Source organism: Melospiza georgiana, chromosome 3, assembly GCF_028018845.1.
Source record: "Melospiza georgiana isolate bMelGeo1 chromosome 3, bMelGeo1.pri, whole genome shotgun sequence".
Lineage (NCBI taxonomy): Eukaryota > Metazoa > Chordata > Aves > Passeriformes > Passerellidae > Melospiza > Melospiza georgiana.
Genome location: NC_080432.1, coordinates 86,848,949 through 86,869,403, shown reverse-complemented (window position 1 = coordinate 86,869,403; position 20,455 = coordinate 86,848,949). Strand labels below are relative to the sequence as shown.

The window sequence follows — 20,455 nt, the reverse complement described above, 5'->3', positions numbered from 1 at the left end:
ATTTAGTTGTAGAAGGGTATTCTTTTCTGCCTACATTAGAGAGTGGTATTAAATAATGTGCTGCTGTAAACTACTGAGCCCATCTCTGTATTACTGTGATGAATTCCCAGGGGTGAAACAGTGAAGCCAGAAGGAAAATGCAACCCTCAGACACCACTGAAGTCAGGAAGAGGGGTACTGAAGAATTTGACACAAAAACAGTAATATCATTTGTGCTGCTTGTCATCAGCACCTCAGTCAGCTTGTCAGCGTTATAAGTCTGGATTGTTATTTCATCCCAACAACAAAAGAATGTCACTAGGATTTCCTAAACATTGAAGAGTTCAGATGAAGGGAATCTCTTAAAAAAATTACAGTACCTCAAAAAAGCTTGAAAATTGAATGGTTCTAGCAAAAAACACGTGCTCTTACTCAAACACATACAAATTAAATAAAATACCTCATGAGTGTTGGGCTCTGGACAAAAGTTTTAATGTTTTATTATAAAAACAGTGGCATTTGAAATACTGAAAAATGTTGAAATAAAGCATAATTACAAAGACATCAAAACGTTTACAAGCAGATATAGAGAAAAAAAAAAAGCAGAAGAAATCTGTAGTCCATCAAGAGCTTCTCTTTATCTCTTTTTTTTTCTTTCTTTCTTTTTTAGATGACAGTGCTTCAATGCTAAGCAAAGGCCATGGGCAACATCCTGGCCCCAATGAGGTCAATGAATGTTTTCCATTGGCTTCACAGATAGCAGAACTTTGTTCATTACCCACATACTCATTACCACGTCTTCTAAATCCTTGAACTTGCTGTACCTGTTCCTCCAGCAAGGCCATGTATTTTCTTGTTATGCATCCATTCCAAACCAGTTACTTTCCCCATAAAAGCTCTTTGGTCTGTTCAGTCCATTCATGAACTGCCAATATTTCACCTACACTGAGACACAAACACCAAGATGTGCAGATCCTAGACAGTGGGCTGTTAACTGGCATAACTTAAGATTACCCCTCCCTTGCCTTCTGAAACAACCCTACTGTGCTAAATTTCAGGGCACACAGTACAGCTAACTACCCCAAAAATCACAGCACAAGAGTGATTCAACATATAGTAGCTTCAACATATAGTAGCTAAACTCTAAACACAAATACATTACTGCAGTTAATTGCTTCTCTGAAGGGTACAGCCGATCTGACAGCTATGCAACAGATGAAGGCCATCAGGGAAAAGTGTTGAGCTGCAAGTAAAGCTTACACAAGCTGGGACTGGGGATCAGGGATGCAATGGCAGAAGCACAGAGCTCTCCTCTGGCTCCATGATGCAAACAGGAGTGCAGCTGTGGCAGTGTAAAGCCACGGACATCCCTGGTTATTCACTGTCCTAGTGAAGAGTTTCACAGCATCAGCCCAAAGCCTACAAATGTGCACACATTTAACATGCATTAGTAACTGTCCCCCACCATCTCCAAAGGCACAGAGTCAAATGCAGATGGAGATTTGAGAAAAACGCTCTCATCCTGTGAGGCAGCACTTCTGGGACGGGTCAGGCACAGTCTCAGGACTGTCTACCAGCTACAGAAGACCTCCCAGCTACCAACAAAGCTGCAGCTCCTCTGGGGATAAAGGGCTTCTGCTTTTAATGGTGTCAGTTCAGCATTGCTTATAAACCACAGTATTCTATTGTAACACATTCTCCTCCATACTATGAGCCCTCTGACAAGGAGAAATACACACCCTTCAATAAATACTAAACTGACTTAAAAACTTCATTCACAAATTTAGTTTATATTAGAATATTCAAGTGACAAAATGATAAAAAACTTCCAAACATCAGATTAAGAAAAATCATTTTTAAAAGTTACCTCAGCCTACTATAAGTACAAATGCAACATGCTTTGGACATACAGACTTTAAACTTTAGCCCACCATGAAATCCAGGGGAAAAAATGGGTTTAGACCATCTTTCCAAACAAGTTAAAAACCTCCTTTAGAAATGTTCTGTGAGGAGCAAACTAGTCTGATGTGGGGTAAAAAGTATAAATATGGCAAGGTAAGAGGCAAAAGTCTGACAAATAGCAGCCACCAAGGATTTAAAAGTGTTAGGAAGTTGGAGAATGATCCATGTTATTCTCCCTTTGTTTCTGAACAGTGCTTCCTTCTCTACATTACCAGCCTGTCGATGAGCACCTCTGCAGAAATGCCAGGGGAGACCAGACTAGCTGGGGGATCCTCCATGGGACCAAAGTACAATCACAGTCAGGTACAGCCCCACTATTTCTACAATGGCATAGAACACTACAAGTTGACAAACAACGTGACAGCAAAAAACTGAAAGGACTTAATGCAACCAGTCAAACCCCATTCAACAGCTTTTGATCAAGGGCAGCAGCTTGCAATGAACAGCCACTCTGTTTCAAAACCACCTCCTGTGCACAGCCTGCTCCCTCTCTCCTCTCTCACACACTCACGCTCTCTGGCTCACTGCTCCTCTTCTCTTCCTCTCGCTGGGAGGTCTCCCAGAGCCTCTCTTTGCCTGGGGCTCAGCGGCATCGCAGAAAGCAGAATCCTTGCAGCTCATTGGCATGTCTGCCCCATCAGGTTGGCACTCTGGCAGCTACACAGCTCCCTCAAGTCTCTTTCTTCATTTTCTTCCTCTTCCTCCTCTCCTTTTTTCCAGGTACACCTGCCATACAAACAGGGACGATGCACAAACCTTCCACATGCAATTGCATCTCTGAGAACTGTTGGCTTTTTGCCTGATGAAGAGGATTTAAAGGTTTTTAGGTGTGTTTTACAAGGGCCACCTACTTTCTAGGGTAATTTAAAATCATGGGGAGAACTCAGTGTTTTTAAGTGGGCTCTGACACATTCATATTTGCTTCTGTTTCATGTTGAAAAGAGCTGTGCAAAAATTACAGTCACTAAATGCAATAGTAGCTTTTTTTTTTTGCTCAGTAACTCTGAGAGGAACAGCAACAAGTATTTGTCAGAATAGCCTCTGAGTAATACAGAGCCTCTCAAAGAATTAAAATATGCAGCTAAAGGAGAAGTATCTCACATATTCACTTAAAAATACATTTGTGAATACTTCTTAGATTACACATTATTCTGAAAATTCATCAGATGTGCAAAAACAATCACTTACCATTATTGGGTGAATTATTAACAATGTCCAAGGATTTTTCGAAGGAAGCACTGACTGCATCACTGCTATCTCTTGTAGATATCAAGTCCCTGGGGCCTTCTTCCATTCTTGTTTGCAAACCTTGCTGGGGCTTAATTGAAACAATATGCTTCACTAAGCATATGAGTTAAACGAAGCATATGCAAGTACAAAATACGAGAGAAAATGTCATTATTGTGGGGCATTTAAAGAAACTGCAGGACAAATTAATTTTTATATTATTAGAATAGTTTGCCATGTTATCTACCTACCTCTTATTTATTTGTTTTAGAGGGGATTAAAGTGTTGAAATTGTCCTTCAGTGTTATTTTTCCCCTTGCTTCTCCCAGTGAACAGAAGAGCAAAGAAATACTGAGATGAAAGTACTGTCATTGTGTAGTGACACTGAAGAGTAACATGAGCCCAGTGACTGCTAAGTGACTAGAGTCCACAGAAACACTGCAGGTAGCACAAGGAGTGGGATGAGCAACTTTGTGGATCTGGCTTCATAAGTAATTTAATTTTTTATGTCCAAAAAGGATTTTAAAAGGTATGGCAGCACTCTGGGAACTCTCGGATATCCTGATGATTATGTGGACTCTGGTCAGTCAGGCAGTTAAAACCTTTCCCTTAAAATGGGAGCATCAGGAGATCTGGGAGCAAAATCATCTCAACGATCATGAGAGACCACAGTGGGTGTGAGGGGAAGACAAATGATTAAAAAAAAAAAAAAGCAGCTGTACACATCCAAAACACATTCTGTGACAAGTGGATGAAATACAATTTGGACATTTCGGGCATTTCCCCCACAATTTCTCATTTCACTGAACACCAGTCACAGGCAAGCACTGGACCAAAAGCCAGTCAACACTCTGTTCCCGGCACTTCCCATCCCAAATGAACTGACATTCTCCACAGCCTTTCTCTGTTACACTCTGAGACATTTTTCTCTCAATAAGCTTTTTAGTGGTATAACAATGGCCTTGTTTTATCTTCACTGACTTTGGGAACCACCTTTTCATTACTGTTGATATTTCTGAGTGACCCTCAGCTACAGATGAAACACAGGCCAATTGTACACTAAATTTGGAGTGCATCTGGTTTTAATCATGAATGAAAAAATGTTTAGGCAGATGCATTCCAAGTTTAGTGCACAACATTCTTTACTGCAAATTCAAAGTGTTTTGAAAATATGTTAGGGAATACCATGTTGCAAAACTCCACTGTTCCCTGTGCTCATAACTGCTTTTTATGGGAAGACAGGGAGAAAAGAGAAGAGAAAGCCAGAAGACAGAGAGGAAGAAAAGTCTCCCTTAGGTCATCCTAACAGAGAAGAATCCCCCTCTGCTAATGGAAAACCAAACACTACTCTTGGAATACAAAATACTCACATGCCTCAGTCCAGCTCCACCCTTTATTTCCTTCACTTCCATCTTCTTCTTCTTCCGTTGTGTTTTGCTTTCAGGTCCAGAAAGACAGAAACGAATGCCTGCTTTGCCTTTTGGCAAATCCTGCAATCATCAGAGATTTTGTAAGAGGAGTCATGGGACAGCTAATTTTGGTTTTTTTCAGGAAAACTGATTACCTCCAGGGGTATGTGTTGACAGTGTACAAAGGGCTGTCTCTCTGGATAGGGTGCACACCTCAGCTTAACACGTATCTTTGCAAAAAGCTCAGCCTGCTCTTCCCATGCTGCCTGAAGGGAACATTTCTCTGGGCTTCTAGAAAGCATTTAAACAGCAAGACGTGTCCTTCTACATCTCCACCCAAGATACCACTGTATCACTGTCACCAAACCCTCTTATCAGCAAACTTAAATATGTCCTGGCTGCCTGAGATGCTGTGAAGGCTGTGTCAGCTCTGGGCTCCGCACCTCTTTTAAGGCTTGGGTATTTGAGAAGGTCAGCAGCAGTAGGGTGCAAACACCCAAGGTTTGGTGCTTAGGGCAGTTACCACAGGGGGATGATGAATTTCCAGAACCAATCAGCTCCCCCCAGCCCATCTCATGCCTGCTGCAAGTGTGTTCCCCAGCTCCAGCTATCACAGACAAGTGAGGCAGGGATCATGCCAAGCATTTCCTCCCAGCATGAGAAAGCCCCCACAACCAAATGAGCCTGGCTCCAGGGCTGGACTGGAGACCCAGTGTGGATGAGACTGACCCCATTGGACCAGGTCCCCCTTGGCCATCCAGAGCACTGCCTCACCTTCTTCTCATCCCTCGTCTGATGCTCCTCATCTCCAGTCCAGTTTCCCCACTCCTCCGTGGGAGCCTTCCAGTCAGAGTCCAGGTCAATCATGGAAGGGTCACCTATTAGGGCAAGCATATGAATGAATTATGTTCAAATCCATACTACTTCCCAGCCTCACATGAGCAGCACAAATGCTGCAAAAAATACCTTCTTGCTTGCTCAAGTGATATTTGGATGTGCATGTATTCATGTCTTAAATGTGTTAAAACATTTACAAATTTATTTTTAAAATTAATTAAGACATAGACATTGACTGCCAATTCACAATAAGTGACAGCACTCTGCAGGACAGGAGAAAAATTAAAGAAATGCAGAAAAGCACATAGAAAACCAAAAGCCCTTCTAGTTCTGTAAAGCTTGTTTTTCAAGAAAACAAGCTTTACAAAACTAATAGAGTGGCTTGTCAAATATTTCCTTTTAATTTCATGAAGAAGGATTGAGGCATATCCAGAAACACTGGCAGACACAGCAGGCTCTTCCATTCACTGCAACACACCATCCTCTGGGCAATTATTCATATGGAAGAGTAACATTAACAAAGGATTTGTGCGTTCATTATTGCTCTCTTTGGTGTTTTCTTTCTTACAAAAAATAGAACCAACTACATTCTCAACTTCATCTTCCTTTTCTATTTTCTTTTCTTGAATGTAAGCCAGAAAAGCACCATCCCAGCACTGATTTCCAAACCTCCTTAATATACAACTCTAAACAGGCATGAAATAGAGAACACCTCCCCTGCGTCAATTCTGATAATTTCATGGGAACCGGGCAAAAAACTTTTCAAAATAGTTTGTGTTTCTCTATCTTTCAGCATCTGGTACCTTTGAAGATCTGGCTGCAAGCCCTCAGCTGCCTCTCCACAAAGCACTGGCAAACTATCCTCAGTCAAGAGGGCAAAACAGACCAGTTTAATTCCTTCACTCAAACTGAATGAGGTGCAAAAAAGCAGATAAATCAGCATAAGATGTTGAAAGGACTACTTGATTATTTTTTAACAATTTGAATGTAACAATCTTAAGTCTTATCCTAACAGGAAGAATGACTTTAAAAACACAATATAAGTTTGAAAACATATAATAATAACTCTTAGCTGATTACTTCTCTTTAAAAAAAATTCCCAAGCGGGATGGAAAGACTTCTACTTGAAGCAGGGCCAAAACCAAAAGCATGCTGGGAATGATAAAAGAAAACTGTTTCCAAAAAGTTGCTCTGACCAGTTTGCTGCCAAATGTTATAAACATGATTATAAACATTATTCAAGCTTCTCAGTTTAAAATCCATGCCCTCTATATAGACAATATCTCTTTCCTTCTTCAAAGGGGAAAGGAACAACTAATTTTGAATGCATTCCCTCATAAAATTCCAGTCCAAAACAGAATTCAGCCCTCCTGAGCTGCAAGACAGCAGCCCTGCTCATGGATGTTCTTGTGGGTGTGCTAGCAAAACAGACCATAACTTAACACATGGAAGGCCACAACTGTTGTTTTCACCTCTTAACTTCTGATATCTCAAAAAGTGCATTTATGTATATGCTTCTAAACATGAAAATAGTTTTGATGGCAAATTGCCTGCAATGGGCTTACATTAATGCTTCACCCTTGTCACATGTGGGCATGAAACTTTGCCAGACAGCAGTGACTGCCTCATCTCAGAATTACTTGTCCCAAAGTACTGTGTCCCAGGGGTGTTTAAAATCAACTCAGACTAAAATTAAGGGCAATATAAGATTCTCTACAATTTGCTGGATTTGATGGGGAAATCGGATTAAATGTACTTATCCCAAAGCTCTGATTAAATGTACTTATCCCAAAGCTCTGACTTAAAATCTCTTCTGTTGTGTAGCATATTTCCCTTCAGTGACATCTCCCACAGTGTCCTTAAACTTTGAATACTCTCTAGTATTTTTAAATCTGATTCTCCTTGGGTCATCAATTCTCCAACAGGCTAAAACTGATCATTAATGCCTGTGAGCATAAACACTAAAAGAAATGTGCCCTGCATGTCCTCCTGCTCCCCATGTGGGTTTAGCCCTGACAGAGGTGATATCTCTCTCAGCACCAACACAGGCCAACATCTTGGCAATTCCTGCTGTTCATTTTTACAAAAGCAATGATGTTAAATGTCATTTTCCATTTCAGTTCTTGCTTGCAACCCACCCCAGTCCTCCAGCAAACTCCACCCAGACAAAGCTGTACTTTTCTGTTGGCAGCAAATTTGCAGAGTGCATTTCAAGGCCAAGGTGGTTTCCACGCACCCCATGCAATGGAAACACATTTAGATCCTGAAAGGCACAACACTGAAGGCGTCTTCAGAAACCAGGGAGGCTGCCAGCACCTCTGCAGGCAGAAAGTCCATCCCAGCACCAATTGCCTGAATGCCCTTGGTCTCCAGTCTCTCCCCTGTGTAACAAGGAGAGGACAGGGAGAGGATGGCTGCGCCCTGGGGGGTGTTGGGGAGCAGGAAAACAGGGCCCCAAGCAGCAGGATCTGCTCAAAGGGGACAGTCAGCAACTTCTCTGTGCCTGCTGATAGACAGGGTGGAGTGCAGTACTGTACAGGCTGAACCTAATTATCTGGCCTGGAAAATGAAACTGGAAAGTACTGCAGCAAAACAGTCTGTGTCACCAAGACGGGGATTCAAAATTTTCTAATCTGGAGTTGTACATTGGATTCTAATCTACCAGCACCTCTCTTGCACGCTGTCACAAAATATGGGCAGCAGAAACTTAAGGGAGGCTCATCTGGCAGGGCAAACCCCTCAGTAGGCTGCATATTGTCCATGGCACTGAGCTTTTCTGTGGCTGCTGTAAAAAACCCATCCCTTTGCAAAGGGCAGTTTACTGTGTTAGGAACACAGTCCTAACCCAAATCCTTGCCAAGACATCACTTGTAGACTAAGTGTAATACATTCAGTTAAAATGGGTAGATCATTTCCAGTCTAAAGCTTGAATTTCTGTGTTACAGGTCAATAGCTGGGTGGAAGAATCCCTTATTTGGCACCTTCCTTCAGCATAATTCAGTAGAGGCAAAATATCAAATAAACCCCAGACTGAAGACTTCTTTTAGTGGAAAAAAGCTACTGATTCCCATAAAACAAAGGAATTACAATTGATTGTAACTCTGGAACAGAAGGAAGGTTGGGACTCAGGAGACAGGATCAGGAGACATCGAACTTTTCTTAAGGTTATGGGGAAAATTTGCTTTGGCAATCGAGAGATTCATTGGGAGGATGCCAAGACACAGATAAAAAGTGACTCTCGTGGTCATGAGCTGTTGCATTTGCAAAGCAGAATGTGGATTTTCTGGGATTGCACTGCGCTGTTGCCAAAGCACAGGTCTGCTGCACTTGGAAGCAGATGCGTGGGATAAAATTAGTATTCCCTTGCCTTGGAACCAGACACAAGTGCTCTAAAACAGCCCAGCTGGCCACACTGTGTGGGTTACATGTTTTATAACAGCATAACCAGCCACAGCTTGCAATGCATTCTGTGGGACAGCAAAGCTCAAGCACATAAATGTCACCACAGGGGCAGTGGCAGATGTGTGCCATAGGTACACAAAGGGAGTATTAGGAAGCACATGCAAGTAAAGCTTCCCAGGCAGAGAACAACGCTGCAGAACAGGAACAAGAAAGGCACCTGGTGAAAGCAGAGCACTTCCTGGGCTCAAAAATGAAGTGAATTATGTCAGGACCAGAAGAGGTTCATCCCCCTTTCTTTCTCTTTGTGACAGGAATGAAAAGTATGCAAACACTAATGATGAGTAGGGGAAAAAGAGGACAAGCAAAGCTTTCCACTTTGGGGCTCTCATGGCAGAGTCCTGGCCACCTCACCCTGCTGGTGGGACTGGTGGGACAGCAGCCATCAGTGCTGACCATGTGGCTTCAACTCCAAGACACTGAATGCCCCCAGCTAACAAAGACTTAGATTGCTAAGGACTAATTGTTTGAATATGCAGAGACAATGACTGATGACAGAATGAGAATTTCAGAATCAATGAGGTTGGAAGTGGCCTCTGGAAATTGTCTAGTCCCACCTCATGTCTCTCAGAGGGCTCAACTGCAGCAGGTTTCTCAGGAATGCAGCAAAGTTTTGAATGGTTTGAAAGGTGGAAAGTCTGCAACCTCTCTGGGCAAACTGTTCTGTTGCCTGACCACTTTCCCCATAAAAAAAAGTTTTCACTTATGGATAAGTGGAAATTCACCTCTTACCCATTTGCCTGTTCCCCACTCTCCAGGCCATGACCCCATGAGGTGCTCATACACAGGCATGGCTGGACCTTCTCCAGCATATCCCTGTCTTGTACTGGGGAGTCCAGAAATGGACACAGGACTCCAGATATGACAATAATTGAGAATTAACCACCAGCAAGCATGTATCATTAATGAATGTCAACACAGGAGTGTGTTGTTTGGAAATCAGCGTGATTGAGAGTCTTTTAAATATTCCAAAAGTGACTGCCTAGCTCCCTTTACCACTAACTACCTCTCTCCCTCTGTGTATATATGCTTTCAGTTGTGCCAACACTTAAATCTCAAGCCTTTTGTAAGTGAGGGTGTTATTATTGCTGGTACTTCACAAAAAGATAACCTGATGTAGAGCAGGGAGCAGGCCAAGGCAGCTCCACCAGCCAGGCTAGAGGCAGGAGTCCAGCATGCATCTCCTTTGGCTGTACCAGCCCAGCACAGAACAAAGAGACTCATTACATGTACTGCCCTGGATTTGATGAAATGACCCCAGGTCATATTTAGGCTATGAATGGCTTTTTTTTTTTTTTTTTTAGTTCCCAAGCCTGCAAGAGCCAACAGGCCGTGTTTAACTGTCTAAGAGCTCATTTTGCTTGCAGCGCCAACCTTCATGCCAACCATTACCTCATCTAAATTCAGGGAATACATGTTTCTGACGCACCCCTCCCCTGCATCGAGAGCAAGGCTGATGAGTCAAAGGAAAAAAAATACCAGAACAGAAAAGCAAGCTGTAAGACAGACTGAATCCTCTAAACACTTCTGCTCTGATGTTTGCAGAAGCAAGCTCCTGAATTTGCTATCATTCTACTCTCAACAGATATGGAACTCCAAAAGCAGAGCTCTGCTTGGCTGTGCAAGTGCAGATCAAGCCCAGAGTGTGCCAAGCCTGACATGTGCTAAATGTAGTGCACGAGAACACTGCTGAAGAGCTGCCCACACTGCCTCCCTCCATCCTGTGTGGGCACGACGGGGCTCCGAAGTTGGAAAGGGCCAGGCACCCTTTGCAGCAACGCAGGGGTGAAGAAACACAGCACCAAGGGAAGGGAAGGCTCAGGGCTGGGGGTTTTGTTTTTATTCTTTTTAAAGCAAACTGTGTTATTTATAAAATCACGGCCAAAATGGTGCATCTGCTGCAGAGCTTCAGTTACCGCTGGGCAGAGAAGGAAGACAACCACAATCTTTTCTCCTTAATGCATTCCACCCCTCTGGGTTCTCCTGCAGTTAAGCAATCAGAGCAGCTAGAGCACAAAGAGGTTTGCTCAGCTCATCAGCCATCATTCCTGCAAGAGCAGGGAAAGGCTTCCCAACAACAGGGGTATATATATATGTATAAATACTTCACTCGATCCTGACCAAAAGGTCAAGTGAAAAGGTCATCTAATACCCACACTGTTCATGCCAAATTATTCCAGCCACTCAGGACCCATGCTTGTCTTTCTTTTAAAACTAAAAAATCACCCATTACCAGTCATAAAAAGACTGAAATCCTGACTGCCACAATGCACTGGAGTTGTATTCTGCATCTGGGTTCAGGGCATTTCCAAGGAAATTTAAGGTTTTGGCAAAGGTACACGGAGCTTGAAAAGCACCCTGTCCTCCCATGGCTCTCCCCCAGCCACCCCACTGAGCCCAGGCTGCAGCTGCCTGGAAAAGGCCACTCAGCTCCACCTTCCCACACAACCATAGGAGGGAGGGAGGGAAACACAATGCTTCAGTTATGAAACCCAAACACAGCTTTGAACTCGTTTCACAAATTCAGTAATCCGAGTTGACTGCTAACACATGGGGCTTTTTGAAACACAGAGCCCATCCTGCTGCCTCTGGCTCAGGAAGTCCCTGACCCACTCTCTGCAGGGTGTGGGGAGGGATCACCCTGTGCTTACCCTGTTCCTGTGCTTATCTGCCCACAGCTGATAGCAGGGCACTGCTGCAGAGCCTGCAGACAGCGCCCTACAGCTGCTGCTGCTGCTGCCCAGCAGCTCTAGTTACACTTTGCACCAGTATGTACATACCAAAACACACACTACCTACCACATTATTTGTTTTTCTTCAGAGGGAAACATAAATGAAATGCACTTTCTTGCCTTAAAGGTTCCACCTGGACAACCGCTGCCCTGACTGACTCACAGCAGCTCTGGGCACCTGCTCAAAACCAGACCCACATGGGATTTCTCCCTGAGCAGCAAATGAGCCACGTGGGAAGTGGACCCTGATGTCTGAGGCTTAGGGAATGGACTGAAGAGAGTTCCTGCATTGGTGCACTTGTCTGTCTACAGAAGAAGGGCAAAAAAGACGTACCCTGCCCCTGCCAAGCATCATCTGCTGGGAGGAAAGTCGAGCTGCCATGCCAACAGCATCTGGAAGGACTGTCCTCGGATGATTTGCTCTTCACGTTATCTGCATACAGGAAAGCATCTTCATTAAAAAATTAAACCAAAAAAAGCCCAAATCCCAAACCTAAAAGATAATCACATAGGTATATTCACATTATTAAAACCAATTAATCATATCTCTGTCTGCTCGCTATGTCACGATGCCTGGATGTTATGTAATTTAAGCCACACATTAATCTCATCACTGTGGATTTATTAACAAAGGCTGGATGAGGACACTACATGCATAAGTTACTAAAAGCAACTCACTCAGGAGCGGCTACACTAACAGCATTCAGAAAAGTAAACTTCTGGCACATCTCTGTTGGGGACCTAAGGAGGGAGCAGTAGTTCCTGCAGAACAAAAGCTGCATCCAGAGTATCCAGCTCCAACTCCCACCACCTTCAGTGGGAAGGCTTCTGCTCAAGCTAACAGAAATCCATAATTACCAAATTAATTGCTCCATGAAAGAGCACAGGTGAGAGAGCTGCTGGAGGAAAAAGTTGCTTTAGTGATTACTTTCAGTAACTAAAGCAACCAGTAAGATTCACATGGCTCCCTGAATGACTCCCCTTAGCCCTTTCTAAGGCCTGTACATAATAGACCAGGGTATTCTTCACATCTTTCATAAATTGGTTTTTTTTTCCTTTCTTCCTTTCACTTAATAAACTCTGAGGTTTATGCAGTTGTGTATCAGTTTGTTTTTTTGGTGCATAAATGCAGATGTTAAAAAATATTTCTCCTTGTTGAGTACTTATACATTAGGAACTGCTAGAATCCACTGACAAAGTATTGAAAACAGATGGTTAAATATGGCATGTGTTATATTAATTGCCTTATCTGGCTTTAGAAGGTGATATCATCATTCTGGCTAACATCACACACACTGTTTTGTGCACAGATATCTATATATATCTGTGCTTGTCTTTAACATCTCTAATAGATTCAGGACCAGACTTTGCATTCATCATCCAGCTAAACTTTCAATCAAAGTGAGTTTCTGCTAGGCAGGGAATGTATGAATCAGGGGTGTGTGCAGTCAATCAGTGAAGACTGACAGGTGCAGAGATGCAAAGTGAAAGCCAAAAATGAGGCTTAACTCAATGCAGAATGAGGAGATGCTCCATCCTTCTCAAGGCCATGCATGGAGAGGCTCAGGCAAGAAACCCCTCACTGTGCTGGATGAGAAGCTGCTGGCTAGGCAGCCTCTAACACAGCCTTTCCAAGTGCACATTCACTCCCTCCCTCGCTCTGGAATTCTCTGAATTTGTTGGTTATCAGAGCACAACAGAAACCTTCTGTGTGAGTCAACCTAACAGAAAGAATCTGCAGGGGAGGCAGTATTTTTTAAAATTTGTTCCAAGATGAGTACATGAGTTTGGAAAGCACTCAGTAAAGGTTCTAATGTTGCTCCCTAAAACACTGGTGTGCTGGATTGCAGATGCAAGAAGCTCTGCAAGGGAGAGTGACTAATGAGACGTGGCTCCAGGGGAGACGACCCGTGTATGATCAATGAGAGCTCTTTTCAGCCAAGCAGCTAAGAAAGTGATAGAGGAATTCAGACAGAAGTACAAGAGGCCACTCACCTAAATCCCTGGAGAGATCTGACAATGTCCCAAAGGTCACAGGGCAGGATTTTACATCTGCAATATCCCATGTTCCTGAATTTAAAATGAAAACAAAATCTCATGTCATGTTCACAGTTCCTACCTTATGCTCCCAAGCTCATTACAGCCCTTCCATGTTCTCTTCATTCCAAGCCTACACCCACTGCTGTTGCTGGACAAGCCTCCAGCAAGAAGAAATCACCTTTATGGACAGGGAGAGTCCAGCCCCATCACCACGTTCACCTTCTCAGACTTTCAACATGCATGTCACACCAGCATGGCCCTTCTCTGGACTAAAATTCCTCACTCATCTGAACTGCTGCCCCCTTTCTGCACTGCTGGCAAAGTTCTCATCATGTATTGGAATTTGGCCTTTTGAAAGCATTAGAGTAAAAATGGTGCTAATGTCCTCCCCCACCAACCCTGTACTTGGCAAGAAAAGGACTCTAGCAGAGAAGGCAACTCACATGAGGGCAACCTAAGAGCATTTTCTGACTCATCAGAGTACTGACTTACTGCTGCTGAAGGTGAGTCATCATGTGGCCTTATATACCATTCAGTTCAGCCACCATGCTCAATAATCACTGAGAATGTAGTCAAAATCAAATGCTTTCAGTTTAGGAACATCCTGCCTTTTCCTTTTTTGAAATACATGGATATACCCTGCAGCCTAACTCTGACCATGTGTGAGCATCCTCAGAAGGCAAGGCTTTGGTTGTAAAAGACACAAATAGTACCTGTGGGTAGAAAACAACTTGCACCCAGCAGGTAGTCTGCAACACAAGGGATTCCTGCCATAAGGACCCCTCTTTTCACATTGCTGGGAAATAAAGGGTCCTAGGAGGGTGGACAACACTCTGTGTGCAGGATGAATGTCAGTGGGGCTGCAGCAAGGACACAGCAATTTGCGAAGCTTCACCTCAGCAATACTGGAATGTCAACACTCACCTACATTGGAGAAAACATCATCTTCTAATCTGGAGGTTGCCAATTCTTCCCGTAGAGCTCCTGAGCCCTTCAGCACAGTCCCACACTCTGCCTTGGCAAAGAAAGCACCTTTTCCACCACCACCAATGTCCTCTGTGAGCGGCCACACTGCTCTCTTCTCATCCCAGTCAAAGGCTGGCTCAGCCACTGAGCTACCCAGAGATGCTCTGCTGGGGTCTTCTCAGGAACAAACATTACCACAGATCATTGTTATTCTTAGTTACAAGGAAGAGTTTGTTCAAGAGAGAAAACAAAACAAAGCCTGATCTAAACCCATCAGACTCTCTCCAACTGAAATTATTTACAGACATGGTGGCAGTGAAACACAGCTCCTGGGACGGGACACTGAAGTGGAGAAAAGGAAGGCCAATGTGAGAAGGACAGCACCACAGTGGCCTTGGGCATCCCTCCCTGGAGGGGAGGCTCAAAGCCTCCAGAGTCCTGCTGGGGGCCCAGAGCAGTGAAGGGAGAAAAAGAGAACAGCTGGACCTCCAAGAAAAAAAGAAAGCAAACTTCTTGGATGTTGGTCATTCAAGGCTGCTACAGAAATCAGTGCAGGCATATGAATATTTTAAAAAATGACAGTTATCTCCAACATTTTTGTTCCAAAGGACTCCTCAAGAGTTTCATGACTCCAGCCTTCAGAATAGCTCCATTTTCTGGAGCTCTGGTGAGGAGGAGACCACCAACTGCTGACACCAACTCCACCTTCACATCCCTTAATGGTGATGCTGCTGTTTCTCCCCTGCCAGGGAACAGCAGCCAGCACTCGGCAGGGTTAGCGCTTCTTCCTGGATCAGATCTCACTACCCTGGAAATGCCCATGCCAGCATGATCAGGGGGTCAGCATTCTGCACAGCCCAGGCTGCAGGACTGCACCAAAGACTTCTGGTGCTTCAAATGAGACTTGGTAAACTGAGCTCCCTTTCCTGGGTCAGCAAAGCCCTTAACACCTGAACGACCTTAGGGTTAATCCCTATGGGGTTCTGCGGATGGAGCTTGACCATTGATGTCAAGAGGTCAACTTACATGAAGAAAGAAATGTGGACCCACTCACTCTGCTGGAGAAAAAGTGGAGACCTCAGCACCTCCAGCCTCTAAAGACCCTTGATAAACCTAGAGTTAAAAATCTAAACTCTTGATATTTAACTGTATATAACCCAAATGATAGATAAAGTGGTCCCAAGGTGTCTGCATATTTTTCTATTGAAATTTCCTGTTCCCTTACCCTTCGATTTTAATAGAGAACCTTAGAGCACTTTAAGAGCCTTACTGCAAACAGTTCACTAACTCACACATATATCCAGCTACATCTCCTAATCCACTTACGTCCCTCCAATATCCAAACTCCTATCTTAGCTTCTAAATTACTCTAATATTATAAACCTAAAGTTATTTTGATCATTTTATCACAGATAATGAAAATACTTCCAAATGTCTTAATTCCATGATCTGCTTTCATATAGTGGTTATTACATATAACATGATTAGCAGACATGTGTATAGGCATAAGTGCACAGCAGACACCCTGAAATCCCCAGAAAAAAAAAGGTGGAGTGAGCACCAAGTGTGTGTCATTTTATCTCATTAGGATAAGAGTATATTCTTTTTACAGTTCTTTAGTCTGGGCAATCCTGGACTAAAGAACCTGTTTGGAACTGAGAAAATTATTTGTGTTTTTAAACATCCAATATCCGAATTCCATCCAATTTTCCATATCAGAAAACTTCTGTCAAGCCATGCAAAAAGAACAAGCCCACGTGACACCAAGCCTTCAGCAGATCTACCATCTAAGAGACATCTGCTTTCCAAGTCCTGTGGGTAATGCTGTGTGCTCTGCTGTGTGTTTTAATGAGAACATGGAGTAAAAGGCAAGCTCCAAGTAAAAGCTCCCAAAGCTGTTTTTTCTTAAGTAAATAGCCTCAGTAAGTGCCTGGATTTTGCTGCCAAGTGATGAAGAGAGCAAACAGACACTGGGCTGTGGGGAGGGGTAAGCAGCCCAGCCAGATCAGGTGTGTAAATTGAGCCTGTACATTTACCTTTTAGTTTCAGCCTTTCCTTCCTTAAGTGTCTCTTTTCACGGCTGCTGATCTTGGTCTGCCAAACTCCTGCAACAGAGAGCAAAGTTCATTTTTAAGCTATCAAACAACTTTCTTCATTGCCTTTACTGCTCAGCACCAAGGTAAATAGCCATCTGAAAGTTTCTGATGCTGGCTGTAAAAGAGGCATCAGGTCTTGTGCAGCATGTCTCCTGTGTGCAGCCTTTGCTCCCTCTGCAGAGATGTGTTACATAAGAAATCCCCATCACAGACCTGTCTGTTGTGTCCTGACCCATGTAACTGCACATATTCTTCTGTCCTGTGTCAGCCTGATGTGACACCCATTCCCTTGGGGGAGGTGTCACAGCAGAGCATGTGACACCTTATATGTCTGACAGTGGGGAGAAGTTAATGTAAATCTTAACCATTAAATAAGGCTTCTATTTACTGGGCTCCATAGCCCTAAGACCTGTCCTACAATGTGGACACCCTCTCCCACTAATCTGGTTTACATGCACATTCATTCCCACCCGTGGGGCCACATCCTGTCTCCATCCATGCCCTCCATGACCCAAGAAGTCAGAGGAGGCGCTGGCAAAAATGGTTAACAAAGAAAAAAACACAGCCCTGGAGCTGACCAAGACACTTCCTTTCTCTGAAGCATCCCTGAAGAGCACATGAAGCATTCTTGAAAAACACATGAAACAGTTCTGCTGGCTCATCCATTCAAAAAATTACAGTTCCATTTGAAGGAAGCCTCTGCTGTGTCCCCTTCTCCCCCAGCAGCCTCACAGGCCCCAAGAAGGACTCTGGTCCAACAGCAGTGAGGGCTTCTCTTGCTCTCACCACCACACTAATCACAGTGTAATCTTTTAAGCCCAGAAAAGCTTAGAATTTGTTGTTTTCAGTGCAGCCCTTGGTGGGGGGAGGCAGAGAGGGGCTCATGGGATGTAATGTATTTTCCAGTGAATTCTAGCTGCCTGAGCCTTGCTGGCCTCTGCCAGATTTCTCTGCAGATCTGCTTGAAACAAAGGTCTTGGCTCTGCTCACAGGCGTGCTACAAGCTGGCTGTGAATTGCCCCAGCACCTTTACCAGCCTCAGTCATGGGCACAACAGTGTGCTGCTCCATCTGTGCATCAGCATGGCAGAGGCCACAGGATTAGGGGAAGGACCCCCTGACCACTGGGCCTCTGACCACTTCAGAGATCCCTCCTCACCTGCAGATTTGCCCTCCCTGTGTACACAGTCAGGACTTGCGGAGTGGGGCAGGAAACATTTCATTCTCTGGCCCATGTCCGAGATCGAAATGTTGTGGTTTATGCCTTAAAAATCTTTATGAAGGACTTTTGCCCTTTATAAGAAAAGTGCATAATGAAACTGCACTCCCAAAGCCCTCCCTGGATGGGCCTCCTGACTGAAACCCCAAACTGTGAGTTAAACCCATAGGACAAGTTGAGATAAGGAAAGTGACACTATTGTTCAGAGCATCTGGAAGAGCACCCCTGGCCCAGCCCAGCACGTGCTTTGAGGTGGAGGCCACAGCCCCAGGTTTATCAGCTGCCAAGCTCACACAGACCCTGCAGCAAAGGGGAGAGGAGGAAAGGGTCTGGGTGTGTGGCACAGCCTCTGGCCAGTGAGTGCTCATCCTCTGCTGGGCACACCAGCTCAGCTGTGGGGCCCCTTCACCCAGGACAGCCACATTCAAGGGACATCCATGTGAGGGACAGCAGAGAGGGTGTCATGGCCCATCAAAGGCCCCTCCCAAAGAGCCCTCAGACCCTGCACAAGAACACTGCATGTAATGCAAGAGATCCACAGTGCTGCAAGGGACAGTGTCAAACCTGCCCCCCTCAGGGGAGGGACATGGCCATTCCCACCTGCCCAAATGTATATTAATCTATGGGATTCCAAGCTTTAAGGCAGGGGACCACCAAGAAGAACAGATGGAGGGAAACAACGAGGCATCCTTGGAACCCATGGAGGGGTGATACGTTTCTAATCTTTGTCACTCTCCCTGTTCCCTCAGACACCTCATTTTCTATTTTTCTTTCTTTCTTTTCTCTTTCTTTCTTTTTACCTCTTTTACTATTAAATGAAATATATCAAGTTTTTTTATATCAACATCTAAGTTTGTTTGGTTTGAATCACGTTTTTTGGGTATATTCAAATCTTCCAGGGTTTGATCCATTTTATTCAAGGAGAGTTTAAAAAGTTCCCTTTACGCCTCTGTAATTAAACCAGATCACAACAGCACCTGTCCACGTAGCTACACATAGGAAGGAGCAGGTGATAAAATAACTCTCAAACTGGCAGCTTTCCCCACTAACACAGAACTCTAGAATAGTGGAGAAAGCCTCCCTTTTGACATATTTCATCCTATGTTATTATTTGGTAATATGCATCAGATAACAGAAGAATCAGATCTTTTGTTACCTTCTTCCTCTTGCAGTTTATCTTTTTCCACAGAAAGCAGATCTTTTGGCACTTCCTTTTCTGAGCACTGGGTTTTCCTCTTCTTCTTAGGCTGCAGTATGGAGGAGATATAGAGCAGCAAGATAAAACAAGTATTTGTTATGTTTCATCCAGAAGAAAAAAGAGTCAGGGCAATAGTTGTGAAATGGAGACAACCCATGATACTCAGAGAGAGCAGAGGGTTGCTGGAGTCTTTTCCGTGTGTGCAAAAGTCTTCCTGAGCAGATTTTATTGCAAATTCCAAACCAATAAATGCTATTGCTTTGGAGCTACAAATCTTAATTTATCTGCTAGATTAGAAAGTTCACATTTTTCAGGTACCTGCTCTGTAGTAAGATTTGCATTAATTCTTCCTAAATTCTAATGTTCTTCCTCTGAAGGAGGAAAGTCTAAAGTATTTACCCCCTTTAAAATCAGGAATGCAGTAATCAAGAGTTAGGACCCTGCCAATGCTTAACAAAAAAACCCCAGCCCCACCTTCCCCCCCACACTTCAAACCATGGAACAGCCTATTTTTAATGAAGGTATCTGCAGTTTGCACTAATCTGAAAGGGCACAGGAGTAACTGAGGCCATTTGCATACAGCTTTATGAAACCCTAAACCATAAATTTTAAATGTTCTAGTTTAAACAGTGGCTCTTGATTTGTCCAAGGTGGGAAACCCCTGCCAGAAAATACAGTTCCCTGCCCAGGCTCAGGGGCTGCTCCTCACTTAGAGTCACAAAATCACAGAATGGTTTGGAAGTGACCTTAAAGTCCATCCAGTTCCAACCCCCTGCCACCTTCCACTAGCCCAGGCTGCTCAGAGCGCCATCCAGCCTGGCCTAGAACACTTTCAGGGACAGGGCAGGCAGCTTCTCTGGGCAACTTGGAACTTGCTGTAAAGCCTTGGAGGCTCTTTAAAGCATTAGTCTCTTCTTCCCTCCCAGTTCAAGTGCTCAATGCCCAAGGTAAAACCCTTATACAGACCCAAGGAAATGTCCCTGTCAGAGCTGGAATGGAAATACCGGAGATTCCAGCGCCCACTTCTGGGCTTGGATGATGAGACCATCCCCCTTGTGGTGGCAGTGACAAACACTACAGTGTGGTTGTGCCAGAAAATTACATGGTCATATATTCCTGCATCATCTCTTAAGTGCAGCAAACCAAGGAAAAACAAACTATCTCAAAAAAGGAACATTCTTAAAACAACTGTCTCTTAAAAGACAGTATGTAAACTCTAAAACTCTTGCTGGTACCTTGAGGAGCTTTTTCTCTCTGATGTTGACTGATGTGATAAGATGGCCATTCACTGGAACCTAGGAAGTGGATAATAACAAAATGCATTATAGTACA

At 43.9% G+C, this 20,455-nt stretch overlaps 1 protein-coding gene across 1 annotated transcript in view; it reads right to left on the bottom strand.

Moving 5' to 3' along the window:
- Positions 1 to 447: 447 nt before the first annotated feature.
- LOC131081072 (protein LYRIC-like) overlaps positions 448 to 20,455 on the bottom strand; it is a 31,061-nt gene continuing 11,053 nt past the window's right edge. The window contains exons 3-12 of the mRNA XM_058019930.1: positions 20,359 to 20,418; positions 19,082 to 19,172; positions 16,648 to 16,716; positions 14,570 to 14,785; positions 13,601 to 13,675; positions 11,940 to 12,038; positions 5,352 to 5,455; positions 4,539 to 4,658; positions 3,130 to 3,259; positions 448 to 2,667 (exon numbers count right to left, since the gene is read on the bottom strand). Coding sequence (XP_057875913.1) covers positions 2,612 to 2,667; positions 3,130 to 3,259; positions 4,539 to 4,658; positions 5,352 to 5,455; positions 11,940 to 12,038; positions 13,601 to 13,675; positions 14,570 to 14,785; positions 16,648 to 16,716; positions 19,082 to 19,172; positions 20,359 to 20,418 — 1,020 coding nt within the window. The 3' untranslated portion in view covers positions 448 to 2,611. The remainder of the gene's footprint in view (positions 2,668 to 3,129; positions 3,260 to 4,538; positions 4,659 to 5,351; positions 5,456 to 11,939; positions 12,039 to 13,600; positions 13,676 to 14,569; positions 14,786 to 16,647; positions 16,717 to 19,081; positions 19,173 to 20,358; positions 20,419 to 20,455) is intronic.